The 26,413-nt window shown below is 51.7% G+C and overlaps 2 protein-coding genes across 2 annotated transcripts; both read left to right on the top strand.

Moving 5' to 3' along the window:
• The first annotated feature begins 6,975 nt into the window (after window positions 1-6,975).
• Window positions 6,976-15,294, top strand: NAGLU (N-acetyl-alpha-glucosaminidase). Its single transcript, XM_055575836.1, has 6 exons — window positions 6,976-7,416; window positions 8,230-8,377; window positions 9,609-9,755; window positions 9,917-10,002; window positions 11,127-11,383; window positions 12,562-15,294. Exons 1-6 carry the CDS (start codon window positions 7,034-7,036, stop codon window positions 13,764-13,766), a joined length of 2,226 nt encoding a protein of 741 aa, XP_055431811.1. The 5' UTR covers window positions 6,976-7,033; the 3' UTR covers window positions 13,767-15,294.
• Window positions 15,295-17,128: 1,834 nt separating this feature from the next.
• On the top strand, window positions 17,129-19,022 carry HSD17B1 (hydroxysteroid 17-beta dehydrogenase 1). Its single transcript, XM_055579905.1, has 6 exons — window positions 17,129-17,225; window positions 17,329-17,496; window positions 17,640-17,819; window positions 18,001-18,094; window positions 18,520-18,697; window positions 18,786-19,022. Exons 1-6 carry the CDS (start codon window positions 17,129-17,131, stop codon window positions 19,020-19,022), a joined length of 954 nt encoding a protein of 317 aa, XP_055435880.1.
• The last annotated feature ends 7,391 nt before the right edge of the window (window positions 19,023-26,413 follow it).

Below are 26,413 nucleotides of genomic sequence, written 5' to 3'. Positions count from 1 at the left end.
CAGGGGCCTGGGCGTCTGCCCACCCTCCTCTCCCTCTGCCAGGAGCATGCTCTCCAGGGCTCAACTGCCTGGCTATTTTTAGCCCTGATTGCCTTTGGCCTTGGTGTAGGTGGAACTCTGCCGGGGGAGTTGGTTCCTCAGGGCAGCTGGAGAATTCGAGGTGCTGAGGCAGGCAGCCCAAGGGCCAACAGGCTGTCCCGGCTGGCGGTGTGGGCAGGGCGGGCACCTTCTCCCTCCTCACAGCCATGTAAGGCGACCACATTCTTTCTCAGCCCGCCCTCTCCATTCCTGCCTTCTCAAACCTCCAGGGGAGGGGCTGCCCAGGAATGTGAGCACCAGGTTGACAACTGCTGCTGCTCCAGGAGGGGCAGGAACACCCTGTTCATGCCATGCTCCTCAAACCCTCTCCTCCCTGACAAGCCACCTGCCCTGGAACAGGCCTGGGCTCAACATCCAGCATCCGCTCAGAAAGTTGAGAGGGACCATTCAGGTAAATGAGCTCTTTTAACCTCCGCTCTGCTGCTGACTCAAAGAGGGAGGCCTAGTGAGAATAGATACTTGGAGTTAATGGAATAGAACTGAGAGTTCAGAAACAAACCCTAACAGGTATAGTCAGCTGGTTTTCCACACAGGGGCCAAGATAATTCAATGGATAAACAACAGTCCTTTCAACAGATGGTACAGCTGGGTGAAAGTGAAAGTTGCTCAGTCGTGTCCAACTCTTTGCAACCCCATGGACTATACAGTCCATGGAATTCTCCAGGCTAGAATGCTATCCACACATGACAAATTGGGACTGCGACTCACCATATACAAAAATTAACTCAAAATGGATCATCGACCTAAATGTAAGTGAAATTTTAGAGGAAATCATAGGAGTATCTCTTCCTGACCCAGGGTTAAGCAGTGGTTTTTAGAAATGGCATTAGAAGCACAAATGATAAAAAGATAAAAGATAAGTTGGGTTTTAGCAAAAATTAAAAAACAGTGCTTTGAAGGACAGGGTCAAGGCAACCCTCGTGGTGGGAGAAAATATTTGCAAAGCATATCTCTAATAAAGGACTTACATCTAGAATATATGTAGAACTTTCACAACTCAGTGATAGAGACAAAGACTCAATCTTTAAAAAAGGGCTAAGAATTTGAATACACATTTCTCCAAAGAAAATACGAGGCAAATAAGTCCATGAAGAGATACTTGACATCATAAGTCATTAGGAAAATGCAAATCAAAATCTTGAGGAGACATCACACCACCTAAAAAGGTTATAATTTTTAAAAGACAATTACAAGTGTTGACAAGGTTGTGGAGAAACTGAAAGCCCCATCCCCTGCTGGTGGAAACATAAAATGGTGCAGCTGCTTTGGAAAGCAGCCTGGCAGTTTCTCAAAATGTTAAATGTAGGGTTAAGTTAGGTCCCAGAAATTTGAGTTCTAGGTATCTACTCAAGGAAAATGAAAAAATGTCTATACAGACTTGTGTGCAAGCACTCACAGTGCTTTATCCATAATAGCCCCAAATGGAAATGACCCAAATGTTTATTAGCTGATGAGTAGATAAACAAACGGAGAAGGCAATGGCACCCCACTCCAGTACTTTTGCCTAGAAAATCCCATGGACGGAGGAGCCTGGTAGGCTGCAGTCCATGGGGTCGCTAGAATCAGACACGACTGAGCGACTTCACTTTCACTTTTCACTTTCATGCATTGGAGAAGGAAATGGCAACCCACTCCAGTGTTCTTGCCTGTAGAATCCCAGGGATTGGGAAGCCTGGTGGGCTGCTGTCTATGGGGTCGCACAGAGTCGGACACAACTGAAGTGACTTAGCAGTAGCAGATAAACAAAAGGCAGTATATCTATCCAATGGATATTCTACAATAAAAAGGAACGACATTGCTACATGAATGGACTTCAGAGTCAGACATAAGGCTACATAGTGTATGACTCCTTTTATGTGAAATGTCTAGAAAGGGCAAATCTACAGAGATGATGTAGATCTGTGGTTGCCCAGTACCCGTTGCTGGGTGGCATTGCAGGCAGGGTTTCTTTGGGGGGATGATGATATTCAGATTAGATTATGGTGACGGTTGCACAACTGTGGGTATACTAAAAAAAAAAACTGAGTTTAAACTGATAAACTTCCTGATAAGATCAATAAAGTGGGGCTAGGAAGGGGGAACTAGGACTTCTCCAGGAAGAAATTCCTCCCGAAAGATCTGGGTCAGTGGGTCATTAGCTAAAGATTTAGGATCTAGTGGCCTTGAGCTGATCCCAGCCCAGCCAGCTAAAGATGGGACCAAATAGAACTGACCCCTGAGAGAGGGAATCCCCAGGAGCCCTGGGGTGGGGGTGGGGAACGATGGCTCTGTTGCTTTTTTGTTGCTCTTTCTGTTGCTCTGTTGTCTCTCTTGGTCCCTTGGTTTATGGGGTCTGAGTCCTAACAATTGGACCCCAGGGAATTCCCATTGCTCCTATTTTTAAGTCTAGACCTTTACCCTGATTCCCCTTTTTGTGGAATCCCTGGACCCCAGACATCTGCTGAGTGAGTCTGTGCCCCCATCAGTGAATGTCCTCTTGAGGTCTTAGAACAGTGTGGAGAGGGTGGCTTTGGGCTCAGTGTTATAAAGATAGGGGACAATTCCATCACCATCTTCAGGACCCGTCTCTTTTTCCCGTCCCTCAGTGAAGACCAGGGCAGGATGGCACCTCTTTCTGCCCAGGAGCATGGTGTGGAAAGAGCATTGGAGCTCCCCTCTCCAGCCTTCCAAAGGCAAGGCCTAGGCATGGGCTGCTCCCTGGTGGCCAGACAGGGAAGGACTCATTCCTCTTTATAGGTAAGGCAGGTGGGATCCTAGTGGGGTTGTGACAGGTAGGGAACTGGATTGGCAGGGCAGAGGGCCAAGCGATCTGAAGGGTGCACAGGCAGAGGGCAGGCTGCCAGGAACGAAAAAGATAAGATAGGAGTGGAGAGCGTGGACAATTTGTTTCACCCACAGTAAATGAAAAAACAATGAAATGTGTCATATGGTAAAGGGATCAAACCGTACAGTTCAGTTCAGTCGCTCAGTCGTGTCCAACTCTTTGCGACCCCATGAATCGCACCACGCCAGGCCTCCCTGTCCATCACCAACTCCCGGAGTTCACTCAAACTCACGTCCATCGAGTCGGTGATGCCATCCAACCATCTCATCTTCTGTTGTCCCCTTCTTCTCCCACCTTCAATCTTTCCCAGCATCAGGGTCTTTTCCAATGAGTCAGTTCTTCGCAGCAGGTGGCCAAAGTATTGGAGCTTCAGCATCAGTCTTTCCAATGAATATTCATGACTGATTTCCTTTAGGATGGACTGCTTGGATCTCCTTGCAGTCGAAGGGACTCTCAAGAGTCTTCTCCAGCACCACAGTTCAAAAGCATCAATTCTTTAGCACTCAGCTTTCTTTATAGTCTAACTCTCATATCCATACATGACTCCTGGAAAAACCATAGCTTTGAATAGACGGACCTTTGTTGGCAAAGTAATGTCTCTGCTTTTTAATGTGCTGTCTAGGTTGGTCATAACTTTTCTTCCAAGGAGCAAGCATCTTTTAATTTCATGGCTGCAATCACTACCTGAAGTGATTTCGGAGCCCCCAAAAATAAAGTCTGTCACTGTTTCCATTGTTTCCCCAATAGCATAAGCCCTCCTGGAGGAGGTCACCATTAACCCCACCATAGAACCACCAGAACTTAAACAGGACGGGAAAAGAGACGTTTGGAGGGCACAAACAGAACCTTGTGCACCAGGACCCAGGAGAAAGGAGACTGTAGGCTTCTCATTGCAGTGGCTTCTCAAACCGTACAAAAGGGCCTAATGTAAAAGTAAGTCTTCCAGGCTTCCCTGGTGGTCCAGTGGTTATGAATCCACCTGCTAATGCAGGGCACATGGCTTCCACATGCCTCGGGGCAACTAAGCCTGTGCACCATGGGCACTGAGCCCGCACTCCAGAGCTCATGCTCTGCCACAAGAGAAGCCATTGCAATGAGAAGCCTGCACACCACAACCAGAAAACAGTCCCTGCTTGCCGCAACTACAGAAAGCCCCACACAGCCACGAAGGCCCAGCATAGCCGAAAATAAAGTTTTCAACCCCATTACCCTATGCAAGGTTAGCACTTTTACACAGCATTAAACAAACAAACAAAAAAAGATGGGATGTACTATATCCAGTGATTTGACCTATTTAAAATACATATATATATATATATATATATATATATATATACTTTGCAGAACATTCCAAATCAGCACCAATACATCTTCCTCACTTTTTAAAAAAGCAAATACTTGATATTTCATCCTATCAATGCACCCTAATTTCTTCAGCCAGCCCTCTACTGTCCTCAAAGAGTTCCCAGCTTGGTGGGGAAGATGAGAAAGACAGTGTGATGCACTGGACTAATCGGTGAGGCCCCTGCCACACATCCCATGAGCTCAGGCTGCGAATGTGCTACCAGCCCCCGGGATGGTGTCCCCAACCTGCTGTCCCTGCCAGCAACCATCTGCCATTCTGCATGAAGGCCCCACAGAGAGGTAACCTGAGCCTGATGGTGCACCTGCAACTCAGTTACCCCAAGCAGTGCATTCCCTGAGACCCAGATTACTGGCAAAACAGGTCCTTGGAGGAGGAGAGTCTGCTGAATCTCACCTGGAGCAAGAGGTGTTTGGAGGGGGTGTTGGAGTGGAGAAGGGCCTGGGGGCCTACAAGCTATAGCTCCACGAGGGCCCATCTCTCCAGGCAGGTCGAGGAGCTCCTTTCCAGAAAAAGCTGAAAAGCCTCTGATTGATACTAGGAACTGAGTGGAATGGAACAGGGCCGCACCTCCTGCATTTGCTGCCCACTGAGCCAGGAACAAGGCCGTGGGCACCATAGCTTGAGTCTGAACCTGGGGGCAGGGGGCAGAGTAAGCTCAGTGGATTCCCACATTCCCTCTGGATGTCCTGAGTTGGCAACCCTCCTCTGACCCCTTTCCTGTCTCTAAGCAGCTGCACTCAGGCCTGACAATCTGGTAAAAGCTGCACTTGCCTCCAAAAGGGCTCAGAATCCTTTTAGAAAGTGCAGTCTTTCTAAAGGGCCCACCACTCCTGGCCACCACACAGCCCTACTCAACCCCTCGCTGCCGGTAAGCAGCATGAAATGTTGCATCTCTCAGGGGATGGTGGCAAGAACACTCTTCTGAGACTTAAGGCTTTCTGGTTCTAGTCCTAGTCCTGCTGTCCTACTTGTCATTGATCTTCTCAAAGTTACTTCCTTTCTCTGGGCCTCAGTTTCCCAGTATGTAAAATGAAGATAATCCCCGTCCTGGAGAAGGAAACCCTCCGACACTGTTGGTGGGAATGTAAATTGGTGCAGCCACTGTGGACAACTGCATGGAAGTTCCTTAAAAAAATAAAAGTTGAGCTACCATGTGACCCTGCCATCCCACTCCTGGGCATATGTCCAGAGAAAACATGGTCCAAAATGATACATGCACCCCAGTGATCATTGCAGCAGTGTTTGCAACAGCCAAGACACGGAAGCAGCCTAATGTCCATTGACAGGAATGGATAAAGATGATGTTGTACATATACACAGTGGAATAATAGTCATTAAAAAGAAGGAAATAATGCCACTTGTAACAACATGCATGGACCTAGAGATTGTCATACTGAGTGAAGTGAGTCAGAGAAGGAGAAATATCATATGACATCCCTTATATGCAGAATCTAAAAAAAATTATACAAATGAACTTATTTACAAAACAGAAAGAGTCACAGAGAACAAAATTATGGTTGCCAGGGAGGAAGGATGGGGGGACAGATTAGTTAGGGAGTTTGGGATGGACATGTACACACTGCCATACTTAAAATGAATAACCAATAAGGACCTACTGTATAGCACAGGGAACTTTGCTCAATGTTATGTGGCAGGCTGGAAGGGAGGGGAGTTTGGGGGGAAATGGATATATGTATATGTATGACTGAGTCCCTTGCTGTGTGCCTAAAATTATCACAGCATTGTTAATTGGCCATACTCCAGTATAAAATGAGAAGTTAAAAAAAAAAAAGATAACTCCCGTCCTGTTCAGCAGCTGCTACCACTTATGGATCACATGAGAGCCCTTGACACATCCACTAGACCCTGCTCCTTGGTCAGCCCAGGCTCACATGACACATCTGTCCTCCGACTTCCTGACCTTTTAGTTCCTCAAACCTGCTCAGCTCTTTCCTTACTCTTCCTGGGTATTCATATGTGTATTTTTTTCTCCGAGGAATGGTCTTCCCCTTCGTCTTCTCCTAGTCAATCCCAATTTAATTCAGATTAAATGTCACATCCCTTTGGAAGCCTTTGGCTGGGTACCCTGCACAGCATCACAACTACACTGGACCCTTGAACAACACCCATTTGAACTGCACAGGTCCACTTACACAGGAATGTTTTCCCATAAATACGAGTTACTGTACTACATGATCTGCGGGTGTAGTACCCTGGATACAGGAGAGCTGACTGTCAAGTTATATCTCGACTGCCAGTGGGGTCAGCACTCCTAACACACGCGCACAGTTCAAGGGTCAATTGTATAATATTAATCTTTGTTTATATAAGTACTTGGTTTGTAGGTCTCAGGAGAGGGGTGGTAGCGCCTGGTACAAAATCAATGTCAAATATTTATCAAAAAAAAAAAAATTTATCAAATGGTAGGATGGATGGAAGGAAAGTGATTTGTACGTGAAAGCACATTATACCCAACGGCGCTTGTGAAGGGCTGCGAGTCACATCCCGTCCTGGACTTTTGAAATCACTAGAGTCACGCGCTCTTGGACCGAGTGTGGTCGGAAAACACCCACAAGAAGCTGGTGCGGGGCCCCGAAGCTGTGTTTCCCGGTCGCCGGCGGGTTTTACCTTCAGTTCCACGTGACCTGAGGCCCGCAGCTGATTGGGCGCTGCCGGGCCGGCCCTGGTCCCTGGTCCCCATTGGTTCCCCACGGGGCCACAGCCGGGCTGAGGACCGCTGGACCATGGAGGCCATGGGGGTGGCCGCGGCTCTGGGGTTCCTGCTCCTCACGGCGGGAGGTTCGACCGGGGACGAGGCCCGAGAGGCGGCCGCCGTGCGGGAGCTGCTAGTCCGTCTTCTGGGGCCCGGGCCAGCGGCCGCCTTCTCCGTGTCGGTGGAGCGCTCCCTGGCGACCGAGTCCGGCCTGGACACCTACCGCCTGAGCGGCGGCGGTGCCGGGACACGGGTGCAGGTGCTCGGCTCCACGGGCGTGGCCGCCGCCGCGGGGCTCCACCGATACCTGCGCGACTTCTGCGGCTGCCACGTGGCCTGGTCGGGCTCTCAGCTGCGCTTACCGCAGCCCCTGCCCGCTGTGCCGGAGGAGCTGACCGAGGCCACACCCAACAGGTACCGCGACCGGACCCCGCCGGTCGGCTCCCCTACAGCTCCCGCTGCCCCCGTTCCCGCCCCCTCCCCCCGCCAGAGGCGCCCCCTCGGGCCGAAGTCCCCGCCCCGCCCCAGTGCCCGGCTGCTAGCAAGCACTGGCTTCAGACTCCAGCTCTGATTCTAAAAGCTGAGTATCCTTGAGTAAGTCACTTGGCCTCTCTGAGCCTCAGCGGGAAACAACGGAAAAGTGGAAACAATGACCTCTACCATGCAGTGGTGCCTTTCTTATTGTGATGATTTGCACGGTGCGGGGTGTAGAATTTGTGGTGCACAATCGGTGAGCAGTAAATGCTGTTCCGTTCCTACCCCACCCTCTCTTCGAAGATGCTCCCTGAGGAGTGACACCCAGCCTGGCACAGGCGTCTGCTCGAGCGCTTGCCCCACTGTCCTGAGATGATGGGTTCACACAGCTGTCTCCCCATTAGACTGTGGGGAGAGGGATCCCCCTTACAGGACAGGGGCACACTGTACCCAGAGTAGGAATGAAAATGGAATGTGCCCTCTCATATCTGGGAGGCTAGAGAGCTGAGTGCTGGGGATAGGTGGGTGGACACCTTGGAAGCTCAAGCCTCAGAGTCTCTGCTGCATCTGGGTTGGATCCTGGAGTGAAGCAGTAGTCTAGGGGCTACACCCGGAGCCACTCCTCTCTGGGCTCCATCTGGGGTGGCAGGGCAAGCTGCTCCCCCAGGTCTTCTCCCGATGGTGTACCCTCAGGGCTGAGAGACCTCCTCTTTGCCCCTAGGGCCATGCCCCAGCTCCTGCCCCTGCCTGCAGGTACCGCTATTACCAGAATGTGTGCACACAAAGCTACTCCTTCCTGTGGTGGGACTGGGCCCGCTGGGAGCAGGAGATCGACTGGATGGCGCTGAATGGAATCAACCTGGCGCTGGCCTGGAGCGGCCAGGAGGCCATCTGGCAGCGGGTGGGTGCCCACCACACCCCAGGTGTCCTGCCTCCCCCACATCAGCTCAGTATCTGGCACAGAGACTAGGGCTCCAGAAGTCTTGGTAGCAGGAGTGATGGCTCCAGCCTCCCAGCTTCCATGGTTGAGACACACACGTGGGAGCACTTCCCCAGGGCTGGACCCCAGCACCCCCAGTAAACATTAAGAAGCCAGGTTTCCCTGTCTCCCCACCCCACCTGGGTCAGTCAGCTGCTTCTCTGGATTCTGTTTCATTAGCAGCTCTTGCTCTGCCTTGTCCTCTTCCTATCCATCCTTCTTCATGGCGCCAGTTCAGGCTCTCAGTCCCCTCTCCTTGGTCGCCTGCCCGCCACAGCCTCTGAAGAGCATCAACCAAAAAATAATGCAAGAGGCTGCATATAAGAAGAGTTTATTTGGGAGACTTTACTAATTGCCATTTGGGAAACACAGGCTCAGATACCTGAAAGAGTGTTCTGAGAAAGAGAAGTAGGGGCTTTTTTTTTTGGAAGCCATGAGACTGTTAGAAGTTCCCTGATGAGAATTGTGACTGACAGACATTGATTGCAAGTTATTTTAGGGTAAAGGCCTGATAAGTATCTTGAGTTTCTAGGAGGCCTTTTGGATGACTTGATCAGATTAAAAAGTCAGATACCATTCTGGCTGAGACATGCATCAATGACACTTCTTTAGTGACCTCCTGGTCATTAGCGCTTAGAGAGCTCTCTTAAGAAATATTTTCCTTTCAAAGCAAGACTCCTGGCTCTCAGAGTTGTACCAGAGTGTCATTTCTGAAATGTGAATCTAGGGGAGACCTTCAACTTTGAACACACCCAGGAGTTCCCTGTTACCATCGGGCTCTGCCCAGCCTGGGAGCTTCCATGGCTGAGCCCTGAGAGCTCTGGCTGCACCTGGGGCTGCTTAAGCTCCTTGCAGAGCTGCCCTCACCCATCATGCTAGCCCTGCTTGCTCCATGAAGCCTTCTAAGCCCCTTCCCCATTTGAGGGAGAACCCCTTTGTGCCTCACCCCACCTATGCACCAAGAGTGACATTCGCAAACTCACCTGCTAACTGATCTATTTCTTCTGGACTGTGGGCTCCTTGCAGGCAGGGATCAGAGCTTGTCTTAGGAACTCTAGGGCACAGAGAAGAGAGGGATGTGTGTTTGTCGAGTGAATGAATCAGTGAATAGAGATGAGTGGTTTATATGTGTGGGGCTTGCCTTCCTCCTCAGGTGTATCTGGCCTTGGGTCTGACCCAGACAGAGATTGATGAATACTTCACTGGTCCTGCCTTCCTGGCCTGGGGGCGCATGGGCAACTTGCACACCTGGAGTGGCCCCCTGCCCCCATCCTGGCACCTCAAGCAGCTTTACCTGCAGGTAAAAGGATGGAGAATGGAAGGGGCAGAATGGATGCTGGATAGTCACAGGTCTGGAGTGGGAGTAGGGGGACTCTGTGTGCCTTGGGAGAGAGGAGACCTCCCCCTGGAGGGGGGAGGGGGGGCGGGTATGCTCACCACCACCCCTTCTGTTCCTCCCAGCATCGGATCCTTGACCGGATGCGCTCATTTGGTATGATCCCTGTGCTGCCGGCGTTTGCAGGGCATGTCCCCAAGGCTCTCACCAGGTGATGTACCCCCCATCCACCCCCTCCCCATTCAGCTCAGAGAGAGAATATATGTTCCCCTGCGAGACACTATTTGAAGAAAAACTCAAGCTCTGGATGTAGGCCTGGGCTTGATTCCTGGTTATGTTACTGACTAGCCATGTGACCTTGACTGCTCTGGGCCTCAGTTTCCTCACTTGTAAAATATATGTATGGCTTGGCACAGAGTCTTAGCAAATGGCAGCTCTTAGTGATGGTAGGAGTGCTCCTCTGCTCCTCTGTGCTACACACATCCTCAGCTGTGGCTGGTCAATTTCTTCAAGGCCCAACTGAGACCTCCTCTCCTTCAGGAAGCCTTGCCAGGGGCCCCGAGCATCAGTTATCACCTCCCTTGGGCCTATAAGTGCCTGGTTCCTACTGCCCTCAGCGCTCAGCACATGCTGCTGGCCCCACTGGCCACTCCTTGGCCTTCTCAGCTCGGCGGCAAGAAACTCATTCGTACATTTAGCCAACGTTTGTCAGACTGTCTGGGGCTGCCAGAGCAGGCCCTGGGCTGGGGGCTGGGGATGCAGCCACGAAGGTGCACAGAGACCCTGCTCCTGGTGGGAGACACGTTACTAGGGGGATACAACCCAGTGATAAGGAATGGATGTGGCCCAATTCTCCATCAAGGTCACTTCTGCTTGGGGAAGGGAGGGGCAGCAAGGGCTCAGCGCAGAGGTGGTGTCATTTATTTAAGCCAGAGGGAAGGGCTTCTTGTTGTTCCGTCACTCAGTCCTGTCCGACCCTTTGCCACCCTGTGGACTGCAGAACGCCAGACTTCCCTTCCCTGGCATTCAATATCTCCTGGAGTTTGCTTAAACTCATGTCCATTGGTTGGTGATGCCATCCAACCATCTCTTCCTCTGTGGGAGGAGGAGAGACAGCCAAAGCTTTCCAGACAGGGGACACGAAAAGGATGTCAAGGAGTAACCAGATGCATCAGCAGGGAGGGGGGAAGCAAGAGCTCCAGGCCCAGGGCACAGCATGGGCAAAGGCCCAGAGGCATGAGGGCTCCCGGAACGGCAGGTGTCAGTGAGGCTAGAGGAAAGTACTGCATCGGGCTCTGGTAAATGTCTGAACTGTCACCCCCTCCCCCGCACTAGGGTGTTCCCTCAGGTCAATGTCACCCAGATGGGCAGCTGGGGCCATTTCAACTGCTCCTACTCCTGCTCCTTCCTCCTGGCTCCAGAAGATCCCCTCTTCCCCCTCGTGGGGAGCCTTTTCCTGCGGGAGCTGACCAAAGAGTTCGGCACGGACCACATCTACGGGGCTGACACTTTCAACGAGATGCAGCCCGCGTCCTCGAAGCCCTCTTACCTGGCTGCAGCCACCGCCGCTGTCTACCAGGCCATGACCGCAGGTACAGTGCCAGTGGGAGGTGAGAAAGGGAAGTCCCCTGGGCCCTCGAGATGGAGGTGGCAGAGGTCAGGGGGTTGGGAGGAGGGATGGGGAATTGTAACACCTCACTGTGACACACAGCACTTTACCATTTCCCAAGCACTTGTACACAAACATCATCTCATTTAGTCACGCTGTGGTTGAGAGGTGAGCCCTGGAGCGGACACCCTGCTTCCTCACCGGCCCTGCCACATCCTGCCTGCAAGACTTGCAGCAGATCCCCTCCCTCCCAGTACCTTGGCTGCTTCATCTGCAAAAGGGGCTCGCTCATAAATAGACTGATGCCCAGCCCAGAGTAAAGTGTCATTAAGTGCTGACTATTGAAAATTTTTTATTTGGTCTCTACCTCCATGCTGAGGGCTTCTCAGGTGGCGCTAGTGGTAAAGAACCTGCCTGCCAATGCAGGAGACACAAGAGATAACGGGTTCAATCCCTGGGTTGGGAAGATCCCCTGGAGGAAGGTGTGCATATCCTCTCCAGTATTCTTGCCTGGAGAATTCCATGGACAGAGGAGCCTGGAGGGCTACAGTCCACAGGGTTGCCAAGAGTTGGACATGACTAAGTGGCTTAACACACACACACATGTATGCTGGTAGGCTAGAGGTTAGAGATGTGCCCCCAATCAATAAGGTGCCCTTCCTGGTACACAGATATGAACACAGCACTCCTCCCAGCCACTAACAGGGGAGGGCAGGAGAAGGGCCAGGTCAGAGATGGCTTGGGGAGGCCTCTGTGTCAGCTGGGAAGGGGCAGATTGGGGTGAATTGGCTCAGGCTTCCTTGAGCAGCAGTGCTCCAAGTGTGGTCTGGGACCAGCAGCGTCACCCCAGGGCCTGTCGGATTGCAGGTTCTCAACCTCCCCCATCTCCTGAATCAGAATGAGGGGGGCTGGGGCCCAGCCCTCTGGGTAATTCTGATGCTCCCTGAAGCTTTGCAGTACTCAACTGGTAGTCCCGGGGGAAGGGTATGTGTGATGAAATGTCCTGATAATGCGGGTGGGGGGATGATTTACAGGGACATGATAGAGTGTGATAGAGTCATTTAACTTCTCTGGACCTCTGTTTCTTCATCTGTAAAGTGGGGTGAATACTCCCTGCCCCCTCTCTCCTCTCATCACCCTCCTGTCCTCTGCCTCCCACAGTGGACCCTGACGCTGTGTGGCTGCTCCAAGGCTGGCTCTTCCAGCACCAGCCTGAGTTCTGGGGGCCCGCCCAGGTGGCGGCTGTGCTGGGTGCCGTGCCCCGTGGCCGCCTCCTCGTTCTGGACCTGTTCGCTGAGAGCCAGCCCGTGTACGTCCGCACAGCCTCCTTCCAGGGCCAGCCCTTCATCTGGTGCATGCTGCATAACTTCGGGGGCAACCATGGCCTGTTCGGGGCCCTAGAGTCTGTGAACCAAGGCCCCACAACCGCCCGCCGCTTCCCCAACTCCACCATGGTAGGCACGGGCATGGCCCCTGAGGGCATTGGCCAGAACGAGGTGGTCTACGCCCTCATGGCTGAGCTGGGCTGGCAGAAGGACCCAGTGGCTGATTTGGGGGCCTGGGTAACCAGCTTTGCAGCCCGGCGGTATGGGGTCTCCCATGGGGATGCAGAGGCAGCGTGGCGGCTGCTGCTAAGGAGTGTCTACAACTGCTCGGGCGAAGAGTGCCGGGGACACAATCACAGCCCGCTGGTCAGGCGACCATCCCTACAGATGGTCACCACTGTCTGGTACAACCGATCAGATGTATTTGAAGCCTGGCGGCTGCTGCTGGCAGCCACCTCCACCCTGGCCAGCAGCCCGGCCTTCCGCTACGACCTGGTAGACGTGACCCGCCAGGCAGTCCAGGAGCTGGTCAGCTTGTACTACGAAGAGATGAGGACAGCCTATCTGAAGAAGGAGCTGGTTCCCCTGACGAGGGCAGGAGGCATCCTGGCCTACGAGCTCCTGCCTGCCCTTGACCAGGTGCTGGCCAGTGACTGCCACTTCCTGCTGGGCAGCTGGCTGGAGCAGGCCCGACAGGCAGCGGTCAGTGAGACTGAGGCCCATTTCTATGAGCAGAACAGCCGCTACCAGCTGACCCTGTGGGGGCCGGAGGGCAACATCCTAGACTACGCCAACAAGCAGCTGGCAGGACTGGTGGCTGACTACTACGCCCCCCGCTGGCGGCTCTTCACAGAGACGCTGGTGGAGAGCCTGGTCCAGGGTGTCCCCTTCCAGCAGCACCAGTTTGACAGGAACGCCTTCCAACTCGAACAGACCTTTGTCCTTGACAAAAGGAGGTATCCTAGCCAGCCTGAAGGAGACACGGTGGACCTGGTCAAGAAGCTCTTCCTCAAATATTACCCCCGGGCTGTCTCCTTCTGACAGTTAACCACTCTCAAGCCACCTTCTCCCCAGACTCCAAACCTGAGCGGGTTTCCAGGGCCTGGGGCTGGGCAGGCGTCACAGGAGCACCGCAGGCCTGAGTGAAGGAACTCACTGACCCATGGGGTCAGGCGCGGACTGTCTGGAGGGGCTGAGCTGCCTTCCCCCACATCCCAAATTCGGGATCAAAGTACTGTTTTAATACAACTTAATAAACTGGTAAATCACCTGGATGGGTGTGTCAGAATGTCAGTGCTGGATTCTTGCGGTCCAGTGGTTAAGACGCCTTGTTTCCACTGTAGGGGGTGCAGGCTCCATCCCTGGTCAGGGAACTAAGATCCCACTTGCCATGTGGCACAGCAAAAAGAAAAACAAAAAAAGAATGTCAATGTCATGATGCCAGCGAGGACTCGGGTCTGTAGCCTGGACACTGGTGAGGTCAGGTCTCCCTGCCCTCTTGCCTTGGCTTCCTCAGTGTTTTATTAGTTTTATTGGTCATACATCCAGAATTGATTATATAAATCTTTCAAAATAATGAAATATAACAAGAATAGAATACAGTTCAGCTTTAATTGACAAATACTTGACACGGAAACCATTTTACAAATACTTGTTTTTCTTATAAGAATACTTCAGAAAACAAGCCTCTATATCACTTACAGCAAATTTTATGGAACTTTTTTCCCCTTTAACCGTCATTTCAGATTTCCTATCACAGCACATCTGACAGGCCATAAACCAAATTATAATCAGCTGCTGCTGCTTTGTCTAGTCTTTCCTGATCTGAAAGAATTCATGTATTCAGGCTAGAAGAGGTAATTAAAACATTCCTTCCAAATCTAACTTATATCAGGTTAATCACTGTGCTTAGTGAAGAATCCTCATTTTTCACTTAGGCTAGTCTGGCTAGTGTTCACCCCTGCTGTTTCAAGCAGAAAGGATAAAAGTCTTTATATCCCTAAGAGTTTCTAAACTACAAAAACAAAACCCTAGAAGCAACAGTTAAATACAAATATTTAGAAAGCTAAAACATTTGCTAATGATGAGAAACAGAATACTTTAATTTTTAAAATTTATTTATTTGGCTGCCCTGGGTCTTAGCTGTGACACGGAAGATCTTCCATCTCCCTTGCGGCATGTGAGGTCTTTAGTCATAGCATGCGAACTCTTAGTTGTGGCATGTGGATTCTAGTTCCCTGACCAGGGACTGAACCCAGGCCCTCTGCATTGGAAGCAGAAGTCTTAGCCACTGGACCACCAGAGAAGTCCCAAGAACACTTTAAGATTTGAGAACACTCCTAGTTGAAGAAAAAAGTGTAGGATACGGCGTGCTCACACGTGCTTAGTCAAGTCTGACTCTGCCACCCCATGGACCGTAGCCCCCCTGGCTCCTCTGTCCATGGTATTCTCCAGACAACAATACTGGAGTAGGTTGCCATTTTCCTCTTCCGATGGATCTTCCCTACCCAAGGATCAAACATGAATCTCCTGCATCTCCTGCATTGGCAGGCACTGAGCCACCTGGGAATTCCAAAGGATGTGGCAGTAGTTTTATATTGATAAAATATTGAAAAAATGAAAAAGGTGAATCACTTACATCAGTGGCATATCATTTCTAAAGTGCCAGGACATACAGAATCTTAAGAGACTGTGTCTAGCTGAACTATTTGACATTTTTCTGCTGGTGTGACTTTTTCTTTTTTGGCTGTGCTGGGTCTATTGCTGTGTGAACTCTTCTCTAGTTTCAGTCGTGGGGGTTATTCTCCAGTTCCAGTGACGGGCTTCTCACTGTAGTCACCTCTCTTGTTGCAGAGCAAGGACTCTAGGGCACATGAGCTCAGTGGTTGTGGCTCCCGGGCTTAGTTGCTCTGAGGCATGTGTGATCATCCTGGATGAGGGATTGAACCCATGTCTCCTGCGTTGGCAGGAGGATTCTTTACCACAGAGCCATCCAGGAAGCCCTGATGGTGTCACTTTGAAATAGTCTAATAAATACTCCTTTGTCTGGAACAAATAATCATTTAATTTAGGCCAGGGGAAAATTTACAGAATACAGAACACATTTCCCTGAAGAGACAGGACATCCCCAGGGGAAATATCTGGCATTTATTCCATTCTTTCTGTTACTGAAAAATGTGTCTGGTTAACAAAAGTTTGTTATACTTTACGCGTAGCTTAAATTAAAATCAAGAGCCTGGCAGCATTCTCCAGTCCAGTTTCTGAGTGCTCATCTCCAAGTATCCAATATTCTTAAAAGAACTCTTTGATCAGACCCTTGCCCAGTTAGAGATTTAACAGAACTTGGGGACTACAATATGTCCCCTTTCTCTGCTTTTTGATTTCTCTTTTCTCACCCTAATGTAACAAGCTGCTACAGGTTTTTACCAAAATACCTGTTTGGTATTGTTTTGAAAGTGGGTTATTCTGCATTACCAAAAGCCTTCCATCACATTAGAATGGGTCACATTAGCATCTAACTAGCACATGGCCACATCAAGTCTGCTGCAGTGATTTTTGCCACTCAGCATAGTTCCTATATCTGTCGTGTTCTTGTCTCTCAAAACACCATCTATTAAGTTGATCAGCTCGTCTTCACTCATTGGTGCGTGTTCACGCCTTTCCTCCTCCTCCAAGGTTGGATCACAGCCCTCACCAGTCAAAGCCAGATCAGGCTGCTTCCTGGTTCACTCAGCCACCAAGCTTCCTCAGCTTTAATACTAACTCCTGATCTTTGAGGCTTCCCAGGTGGCGCAGTGGTAAAGAATCCACCTGCCAATGCAGGGGACACAAGAGACATGGGTTGGATCCCTGGGTCAAGAAGATCCCCTGGAGTAGGAAATGCAACCCACTCCTGGAGAACTCCATGGACAGAGGAGCCTGGCTAGCTACAGTCCATGGGGTGGCAAAGAGTCAGACACCACCCAGCAACTGAACACACATATACACACCTGACCTTTGAACCAAGAATACCCTTCCAAAACACTTTCACACCCTCAGCCGCTAACTTTGGCAAAAAATTGTCCCTGTGGTACAGAGGCTTGCTGGGACAGAGGCTTGCCAAGGCAAGATCTGCCCAGGGCACTCAGCGCCCACATGGGAGCTTCATACCTCCTGTTTGAAAAACTTCACCCTCCCTCTGACTAACAACTTAAAGAAGGGGCTTTCTAAGCCAGGGGCCCTCTTCTCTGCCTTGACCTGGAGAGCAGGCCAGGGACCCACAGGAGGGCTCAGCCTTGAGATTGTGCTGCAGACATAATAAAGGGGTGGGGACCCTGGAGGGCAGGGGCGGAGCGAAGCAGGTGATATCCATCCCCGGAGACCAGAGCCCAGCATTTCCGGGGTCTCTCCCTGCGCACATCCCAATGGACCGCACTGTGGTACTCATCACCGGCTGTTCCTCCGGCATTGGCCTACACCTGGCCCTGCGACTGGCGTCCGACCCGTCCCAGAGCTTCAAAGGTACCTGATGGAACGGGGTGGAGAGAAGGGAGCAACTCCTTCCCGGCCTAAGTAAGGCTGAAAGACCGGAATTCAGAGCCTTGTCCTCTCCCTGAACCTCCAGTGTATGCCACGCTGAGGGACCTGGCGTCACAAGGCCCACTGTTGGAGGCCGCCCAGTCCCGAGGGTGCCTTCCCGGCTCCCTGGAGACGTTGCAGCTGGACGTGAGGGATGCAGATTCCATAGCCGCTGCCCAGGCACGCGTGACCGAGGGCCGCGTGGACGTGCTGGGTGAGCCTCCCCGCAAAACAAGCCCAAGAGCCTTCTTCACTCTGTGTCCAAACCAAGATGTCCAGAAGCCCACGGAGCACGGGGGGACAGGAGGGAAGGAGGGCCGTGCGTGAGGCGGCGGGGTCGGGTCTCTCTCCCCGCAGTGTGTAACGCAGGCCGGGGCCTGGTGGGGCCGCTGGAGGCACACAAGGAGGGCAGCGTGGACGCCGTGCTGGACGTGAACCTAACGGGGACCGTGCGGATGCTGCAGGCCTTCCTGCCGGACATGAAGCGCCGCCGCTCGGGACGCATATTGGTGACCGGGAGCATAGGCGGCTTGATGGGTGAGCGGAACGCGGCCAAGGGCCAGAGGCGCGCGGGGCGGGGGTGGCTCATCAGGAGCGATGGGGAGGAGGGTGTCCAATAAAAGGGGAGGGGCCTGGTGAGGCTGCCCCGGGACCCTCCGGCGCCCCTCCCCGCAGACCCCCTCCCGGACGCGCCCCAGCAGACTCCTCTCCCTCCCAGCGCTTCCCTTCAACGCCGTTTACTGCGCCAGCAAGTTCGCGCTCGAGGGTTTGTGCGAGAGTCTGGCGATTCTGCTGCAGCCCTTCGGGGTCCAGTGAGTCACCGCCCTGCCCCGGGGGCCCCCTGACCCCTGACTTTGGGAATCTCAGCACCCCATCTTGTTGGAACCGCTCTCAGGCATTTTCCCCAGTGCGGCTCCCGTTGCTTGTGCGCCAGGCACAATACAGGGCGCTTGGCACGCGTCCTCTCGTTCCACCTGTCCACCCTGCTGGTGAGGCGTCGGTATTGGACAGCTCAGGCCCAGAGAGGCTCGGTGACTGACCCAAGGTCACACCGTTTTAAGTGACCCGGCCAGGTTGGCATTCTGACGCCAGAGCCTCTCTCACAACCTCCAAGGGATATGGGGGCGCTTTTCCGGCTGTAAACCCGCTTTCAAATAAATGCAGCCCGAGGCCCCCTCTGGCCCTCCCTTCCGGGCTTGCATCCGCCCGCGCTCACTCGCCGCTCTCCGGCCCGCAGCGTGAGCCTCATCGAATGTGGCCCGGTGCACACCCCCTTCCCCGAGAAGGTGGAGGGCGGCCTGGGCGGGATGCTGGACCGCGCGGACGTCGAGACTCGCGACCTCTTCAACCGCTACCGTCGCCACTGCGAGAGGGTCATACGTGAGGCGGGTCAGGACCCGGAGGAGGTGGTCGAGGTAAGCGCCGAGCAGGACTGCGGGAGCGGGGTGACCCCCGGGTTCTCCAGCCCAGCCCCGGCCAGCGCGCCTCCTCCCGCTGCTGCAGGTCTTCCTCCAGGCGCTATGCGCCCCGCGCCCGGCCCTACGCTACTTCACCACCGAGCGATTCCTGCCACTGGTGCAGCTGCGCTTCTCCGACCCCAGCGGCTCCAGCTACGTCGCCGCTGCGCACAAGTCAGCGTTCCACGACAAGGCCGCCGAGGGCTCCGACGGCGCCGGGGCGGAGGCCGAAGCCGGTAAACTAGGGGCATCTGAGCTCCGCGCTTCTCTCGCTCCGCAATAAAGGCCTAATCCGCTGCTGTCTCCCGCGCTCTCCTTTGCGGCCCCGGGGGTGGGGTGCGTTTGGGTAACGGAAAGGGGCTTTGACTGGGCTGCACCTGCGTGACCACGGGCGCGCACAGTGGGTGGATGATCGCGAAAGACAGTGTTAGCCCGAGTGATGCCTCCGGAAACCTAGGCCCAGAAAGGGAAGGAGCTAGCCTAAGGTCAGGCCTCAAGTTCGCCGAAGGGCAGGGAGAGCATTCCCTATATTTTTGGCCTAGGGGTGTCTGCAGCCATTAGAGTTAGGTGGACCTGGCGGGGGAGAGTCGGCTTGTAACGTGGCTCCCAAGAGTCACGGAAGCTTAGGCAACGTTCTGACCCTCTCTGAGTCTGTTTTCTTACCTGAAAAATGGGTATGATACCTATGTGGGGGCTTCTCAGGTGGTGCAGTGGTAAAGAATCCGCCTGCTAATGCAGGAGACACTGGTTCGGTCCCTGGGTCAGGAAGATCTCCAGAAGTAGGAAATGACAAGCCACTCCAGTATTCTGGCCTGGAGAATTCCACGGACAGAGGAGCCTGGAGGGCTTACAGTCCATGGAGTCACAAAGAATCAGACACAACTGAGCGCTGTAGGCACACACATATCATGGATTGTGACAAGAATGAACTGAGATAGTGCCTCAAATTGCTGGTATTAGAGGTCTTAATAGCAGGCACTGTCTAACATTGTTACTACTAGGGGTATTACTATTGTCATTGTGTTCCCCTGTAGAAGCCAGATGTGTAAAAAAGAAACAAGGCTAAATGAGTGAAAAGGAAACAGCCCCACTCATCCCCTCCTTGCCCCCTGCCCTAGACAACACTCAACAGGAGGGATCCTGACCCACCCAGAAGCTGACTCTCACCAGGAGGTCTAGCTGACCTCCTTCCGGAAGCCGGCAAAAGGAGCTGGAGTGGCAGGAGCCACTGAAAGGGCCTGCAGGGTTGCAGAGACGATCTGATTTCCTCGGAGGTTGGGGCTGGAGGAGGGGTGGAGACAGAAACCAGATGGGGAGGTTGCAAACAGAGGAAAGTAGTAGGGGTGCTCCAGGAGGAGCTTAATAAAGAAGATGCATTAGCAGACTTGGCAGGTACGAACACACAGTACTCTGGGTAATGGCACAGGTGCCTTGCATGATAATGTCCTGCTGCTACTGCTAAGTCGCTTCAGTCATGTCCGACTCTGTGCAACCCCATAGACGGCAGCCCACCAGGCTCCGCCGTCCCCAGGATTCTCCAGGCAAGAACACTGGAGTGGGTTGCCATTTCCTTCTCCAATGCATGAAAGTGAAAAGTAAAAGTGAAGTCGCTCAGTCGTGTCCGACCCTCAGCGACCCCATGGACTGCAGCCCTCCAGGCTCCTCCATCCATGGGATTCTCCAGGCAAGAGTACTGGAGTGGGGTGCCATTGCCTTCTCCGCGATAATGTCCAGAGGCATCCTATTTTGGAGGACAGCTTTCTCATTAGAGACCTCAGGACGGGCTTTGTTGGTTATCATTTAAGGCTTGCTAGGTGCCGTCAGTAAGGGCATGTGTGTGCTGTAACTTTCCCTAGGCCAAAGGAGGGAACAGAGACTGCAGTCTAATGATTTGTGACAGTGAGCACAGAATGCGCTCACATGGCCCTGAAGAGAAGACGGCGGCAGGCTTAGGTACTTGACCTGGTTGTGCATGCCATGCGCATTGACCAAGGATGCAGCACTGTCAGGTGTGAGCACGGCGGCATGGTGGGAGGTGCTGTGTATGCCGGACCAGACCTTCATTTCTCTCTCTTTCTTTTTTTTGGCCACATAACTTTTGGGATCTTAGTTCCCTGACCAGGGGTCAAACCTGCACCCTCAACAGTGAAAGAGTAGAGTCCTAACCATGGGACCACCAGGGAATTCCCACCTTCTTCCCTTTTTTAATGGTGCATGGTCCACTCCAAGTAGAGTATGTTTCAACAACCAATCCATCACTGGTTGGGAACTCCAATGGATGCCCCCTAACTCCTTTGGCTGTTGCTTTGGGCATTGTTTAGAACACATAGGTCATGCTGTTACTGCATTAACCACGTCACTATATTTCAAGGGCAATTGGGTATTCTTGGCAATACGCCATCCCATCCAGGCTCTTCAGTGATTGCTTTTCCAATGCACCCAATCTGTTTTATCTACTGAAGGGTCAGTTTCTAGAGCTTGTACCTAGGCAGGGGATCAACTTCCTGATTGCTAGAAGATGTCAGTGCCTTATGAGTCAGAATGTGGAAAACAGTGAGGACCATCTCAGGTTCTTGCATACAAACACAAATGTCTTCACACATCTTGACCTTACCAGGGCTTATCCATCTCTCAGCTTCCCCTTGTCCAAGCTGTAGGGTAAACCCCTTTATTTATTTTTATAATTGCCAGAGTTTATTCACGTTTCACCAACTGTACAGGCAAGTGAATGTATGTGTGTGCACGCAAGTGCAATTCTTTAATTCATTGTTTTAATTTTGGTTCAGCTGGGCCTTCATTGCTGTGTGCAGACTTTCTCTACTTGTATCGAGCAGGGGCTTCTCATTACAGTGGCTTCTCTTGTTGCGGAGGGGTTCATCATTTAGAACAGCCCAACTGTTCTGCATTCAGCCCATTGGCTGCTGCAGTTCCTTCCTGTTTCCATCTAGATGATGTCATTGTTGGGCAGAATAGCAACTGCAGTCCAAGTGGGTGGGGTGCCCTGGTTAGGCCCTTCTGTATACCAGGCACCAGCGGGGACCCCTGCTCCCACCCCACCTCTCTACGAGCTGCAGGGGCCACTCCAGATATAGAGGCATCTCCACATTCTTCAGGGCCAAGTAGCACTTTGAATGTCTAGAGACAGTGGACTGGTAGACAAGGTACCCTTTTGTTGCAAATGGCCACTTAGGTAACGTGGGGGTTGAATCCTGGCAAAGGTGGGTTGATAGAACATAGTCTCAACCCTGCTCTTGACAGGAAGGGAAGTTCTTACCATGATAGACGATTCTTTTCATGAGAGGCTCTACCTGATGGGGTGTTCTGTGTACACTGCAAGGAGGCTCTATGGGGGTGTATTGGGGTTTGTTCCCTCCCAGAGCTAGGACCAGAATCCTAGGGTGCTCTCGCCTTCTCTTGTCTCTGCTGCCACGTGTTTGGAGTCACAGACGCCTCTAACTCCAATGGTGTCCCTGCCGGGAGAGGCCCAGTGCCATGATGTGTTTCACTGGTATTCTTGCTGTCTCAAAGGTGGCTTGCTGCCCTGACCCCCAGCCCCACGTGTGCTTTCTCTTCACCAGGTGGGATAAGGGATGGAGGTACCAGGCCGGGTGGGGAATAAAAGTCCCTCCAAATCCCCCACAAAGGTTTGCACCTCTTTCATGTTCTTAGGAGTTGGACAGGCTTGTAACTTATCGATCACAGCTTCTGAGACACGAAACTTTATGGGGTTGTCTGGGCCTTGAATTTTCTGAGGGCTTACCATCCATCCTCTCCTCACTGATGTTCCAGCAACATCTGCAGAAAGTCCTGAAGCAGAGGCAAGTCTGCATATGTTAACATGATATCATCAATGTAATGGGCCATTTTACTGATATGGGGGAGTATAAAGACAAGTCTGGGGCTCCCATCCCACGACATGTGGAGGGGTTGTGCAAGTGACCATTGGGAAGCCTTGAAAGGTCCATTGTCACTCCTCCCACATGAAGGTAAGTTGATGCCAGGTGTAGACTGAAAAAAGCATTTGCTAAGCCCAGTACTACATGGTAGGTTCCTAAGACGGCAGGGGTGGCATTGTTGGGCACAGCCACGTGCACGGGGGCTTGTTCAACTCTCCTTGGCCCACAGTCAGCTGCCATGAGCCATCTGGCCTTTTTAGCAACTGTACCGGGCTGATGAAAGCATTAAGGGCAGGGTGTACCATTCCCGCACAGTGCAGTTCTAGAATAGTTTCTTCTGTTTAATTCCTTAAGCCCTGCCCACTTGACAGTTACCGTTCATCCCCTACCGTTCCCAGTTGGTGTTGCTTCATCGCTGGTTCGATTACTTTAACCCTGATTGACTATGCCAAAGCCTTTGACTGTGTGGATCACAATAAACTGTGGAAAATTCTGAAATATAGGAATACCAGACCACCTGACCTGCCTTTTGTATGCAGGTCAGGAAGCAACAGTTAGAACTGGACATGGAACAACAGACTGGATCCAAATAGGAAAAGGAGTACATCAAGGCTGTACATTGTCACCCTGCTTTTTTAACTTATTTGCAGAGTACATCATGAGAAACGCTGGGCTGGAGGAAGCACAAGCTGGAATCAAGATTTCTGGGAGAAATATCAATAACCTCAGACATGCAGATGACACCACCCTTTTGGCAGAAAGTAAAGAACTAAAGAGCCTCTTGATGAAAGTGAAAGAGGAGAGTGAAAAAGTTGGCTTAAAGCTCAACATTCAGAAAACTAAGATCATGGCATCTGGTCCCATCACTTCATGGCAAATAAATGGGGAAACAGTGGACACAGTGGCTGACTTTTCCTGGGCTCCAAAATCACTGCAGATGGTGACTGCAGCCATGAAATTAAAAGACACTTACTCCTTGGAAGGAAAGTTATGACCAACCTGCTGCTGCTGCTAAGTCGCATCAGTCATGTCCAACTCTGTGTGACCCCATAGACAGAAGCCCACCAAGCTCCCCCATCCCTGGGATTCTCCAGGCAAGAACACTGGAGTGGGTTGCCATTTCCTTCTCCAATGCATGAAAGTGAAAAATCAAAGTGAAGTCACTCAGTCGTGTCCGACTCTTAGCGACCCCATGGACTGTAGCCTACCAGGCTCCTCCATCCATGGGATTTCCCAGGCAAGAGTGCTGGAGTGGGGTGCCATTGCCTTCTCCGTGACCAACCTAGACAGCACATTAAAAAGCAGAGACATTACTTTGCCAACAAAGGTCCGTCTAGTCAAGGCTATGGTTTTTCCAGTGGTCATGTATGGATGTGAGAGTTGGACTATAAAGAAGGCCGAGCACCAAAGAATTGATGCTTTTGAACTGTGGTGTTGGAGAAGACTCTTGAGAGTCCCTTAGACTCCAAGGAGATCCAGCCAGTTTATCCTAAAGGAGATCAGTCCTGGATGTTCATTGGAGGGACTGATGCTGAAGCTGAAACTCCAATACTTTGGTGACCTGATGCGAAGAGCTGACTCATTTTGAAAAAACCCTGATGCTGGGAGGGATTGAGGGCAGGAGGAGAAGGGAACGACAGAGAATGATATGGTTGGATGGCATCACTGACTTGATGGACATGGGTTTGGGTGGACTCCGGGAGTTGGTGATGGACAGGGAGGCCTGGCATGCTGCGGATCATGGGGTCACAGAGTCAGACACGACTGAGCGACTGGACTGAACTGAACTGAGGCAGAATTCCCTGACAGAGGTTTGCAGAGTTTGACCTTGTAGGATATCAATGACCACTATGTTCCTTGTATTGGATATTTTCAGGGTGTGTGTGAGGGCAGGGAGAATGCCCAATTTGTTTTGTGAAAAGGACCTTCCTGATTGCAAACTTTTACCCTCTGTAATTCAGTGGTACTGAGGGAGCCTGGAAAACTTCTGAGGGTGACTATGTGTTAGAGTATGTCCGGGGAATTCCACGGCAGTCCAATGGTCAGGATTCTGGCTTTCACTGCCATGGCCCAGGCTCAATCCCTGATTGGGAGACTAAGATTGCACAAGCTAAGCTGTGCAGTGTGGCCAAAAAGGAAAAAGAAATTAACGTATACTGGCTCCAGTATCCACTGAAGCTGTCCCCTTTTACTTCTGGAAGATCAATCAGTGTTGAGCTCTAACCAATTGCCTCCAATGGGTCTGACCTGGAGGCAATCTTGGCCTGCATCCTATAACCTGGGATATGGAAGGCACCCACCTTGAATAGGAGTTTCTCCAAGGCCTCTGCTGGGGTTGGCAGGGCAGCAGGGATTTAGGGGCAGGTAGGGCAGGTCTGAACAGTTGTTCAGGTTTTAAGGCTTTCCACAGGCCAACCGACACAGCATTGGATGGCCAGTTTATATTTTCCTGTGCAGTCCTGGCAGTAATGAGATCAAACCACATCGGCTTCCAGGTTACTTTTACCATCTTTACAGCCCACTCCAGGATATTCGTCTCCCGCCTTTGCAGTGGTTCACCCTGCGTGGTTCCTCAAACAAGCTCACTGGACCAGCCTGCGTGTCCCAAGATTTCCCATGCAGGTGCTTCTTTGCCAAGGTCCATTTCTTCGGTCTCCTGGTCGGCTTGCCACCAACGTTGATTTGTCAACTGGAGGCAAAGACCCCCAGAATGAAGAAGAGGCAACCACTCTAAATTGGAAGGTGGCAGGTTTAATAAGCAACGGGAACTTCCCAGACATCCAGTGGTTTAGACTAAGCCTTCCAGTGCAAGGGGTACAAGTTTAATGCTCCATGCCATGGAGTGTGGCTAAAAAAGTTTTTTGTTTTTTTTGTTTTTTTTTTTATAGCAAGGGAACTTACACACAAGGCTTGTCATGGTGAAGAAGAGTAGATCTCTGCAGCTGTCCACCAGAATCTCCAAGTTTCTATAGAGGCCTTAAGTAGGTTCAGTCACCTAAACCATCCAGGTGGTCTCAACAACATGTTGCCCTCTCAAGGCTGCATGCTTGAAATAGGTCCCACTGGAGGAATCATGGGCAGACTACATTCCAAGGACACGGGAGGGGTGAGCTGCCTCTGATTGCCCAACTCCAGCTCAAGGGTCAATTGGCAGTCACGAGAGCTCCTCCAACAATGATTCTGTAAGCATGTGAAACAGTGTGTCCAGATGTGTCAGGGAATTGCCTCACAGTCTTTATGGTTTGCTTCCTCAACTGGGTCCTCTCTTTTTTAAAGTTTTATTTTTGGCTGCACTGGGTCTTCATTGCTGTGAGGGCTTTTTCTAGTTGCAGTGAGTGGGGGCTACTCTCTAGTTGCGATGCATGGGGTTCTCATTGGGGTGTCTTGTTGCAGAACAAGGGCTCTAGGTTCAAGGGCTCAGTAGTTGTGGCACAGGGGCTTAGCTGCCCCTTGCCATGTGGAATCTTCCCGGACCAGGGATCAAACCTGGTCCCCTGCATTTGCAGGCAGATTCTTAACCACTGGACTTCCAGGGAAGTCCTGGGTCCTCTCTTTAAAACCCAACTTAAGATGTCTCTGCAAGAAGACTGGTCTCAAGGCCTTTGTGGCACTAAAACTCTTCCATCATTGACTTCAGGACCAGATCCAGGTTCTGTGAGGCCAGAAGCTTGTACACTTTGGGAGATCTCTTTATGATAAAAACAAAATTAAATGTGCAAGTGAGCATTTATTTAGTATGAGAACAGAAACCACAGCATATTACTATAGTGGATCTTGG

Source organism: Bubalus kerabau, chromosome 4 (genome assembly GCF_029407905.1).
Source record: "Bubalus kerabau isolate K-KA32 ecotype Philippines breed swamp buffalo chromosome 4, PCC_UOA_SB_1v2, whole genome shotgun sequence".
Taxonomy (NCBI): Eukaryota; Metazoa; Chordata; class Mammalia; order Artiodactyla; family Bovidae; genus Bubalus; species Bubalus kerabau.
Note: the sequence above shows the minus strand (reverse complement) of the source record. Positions and strands in the feature narration are given on the sequence as shown.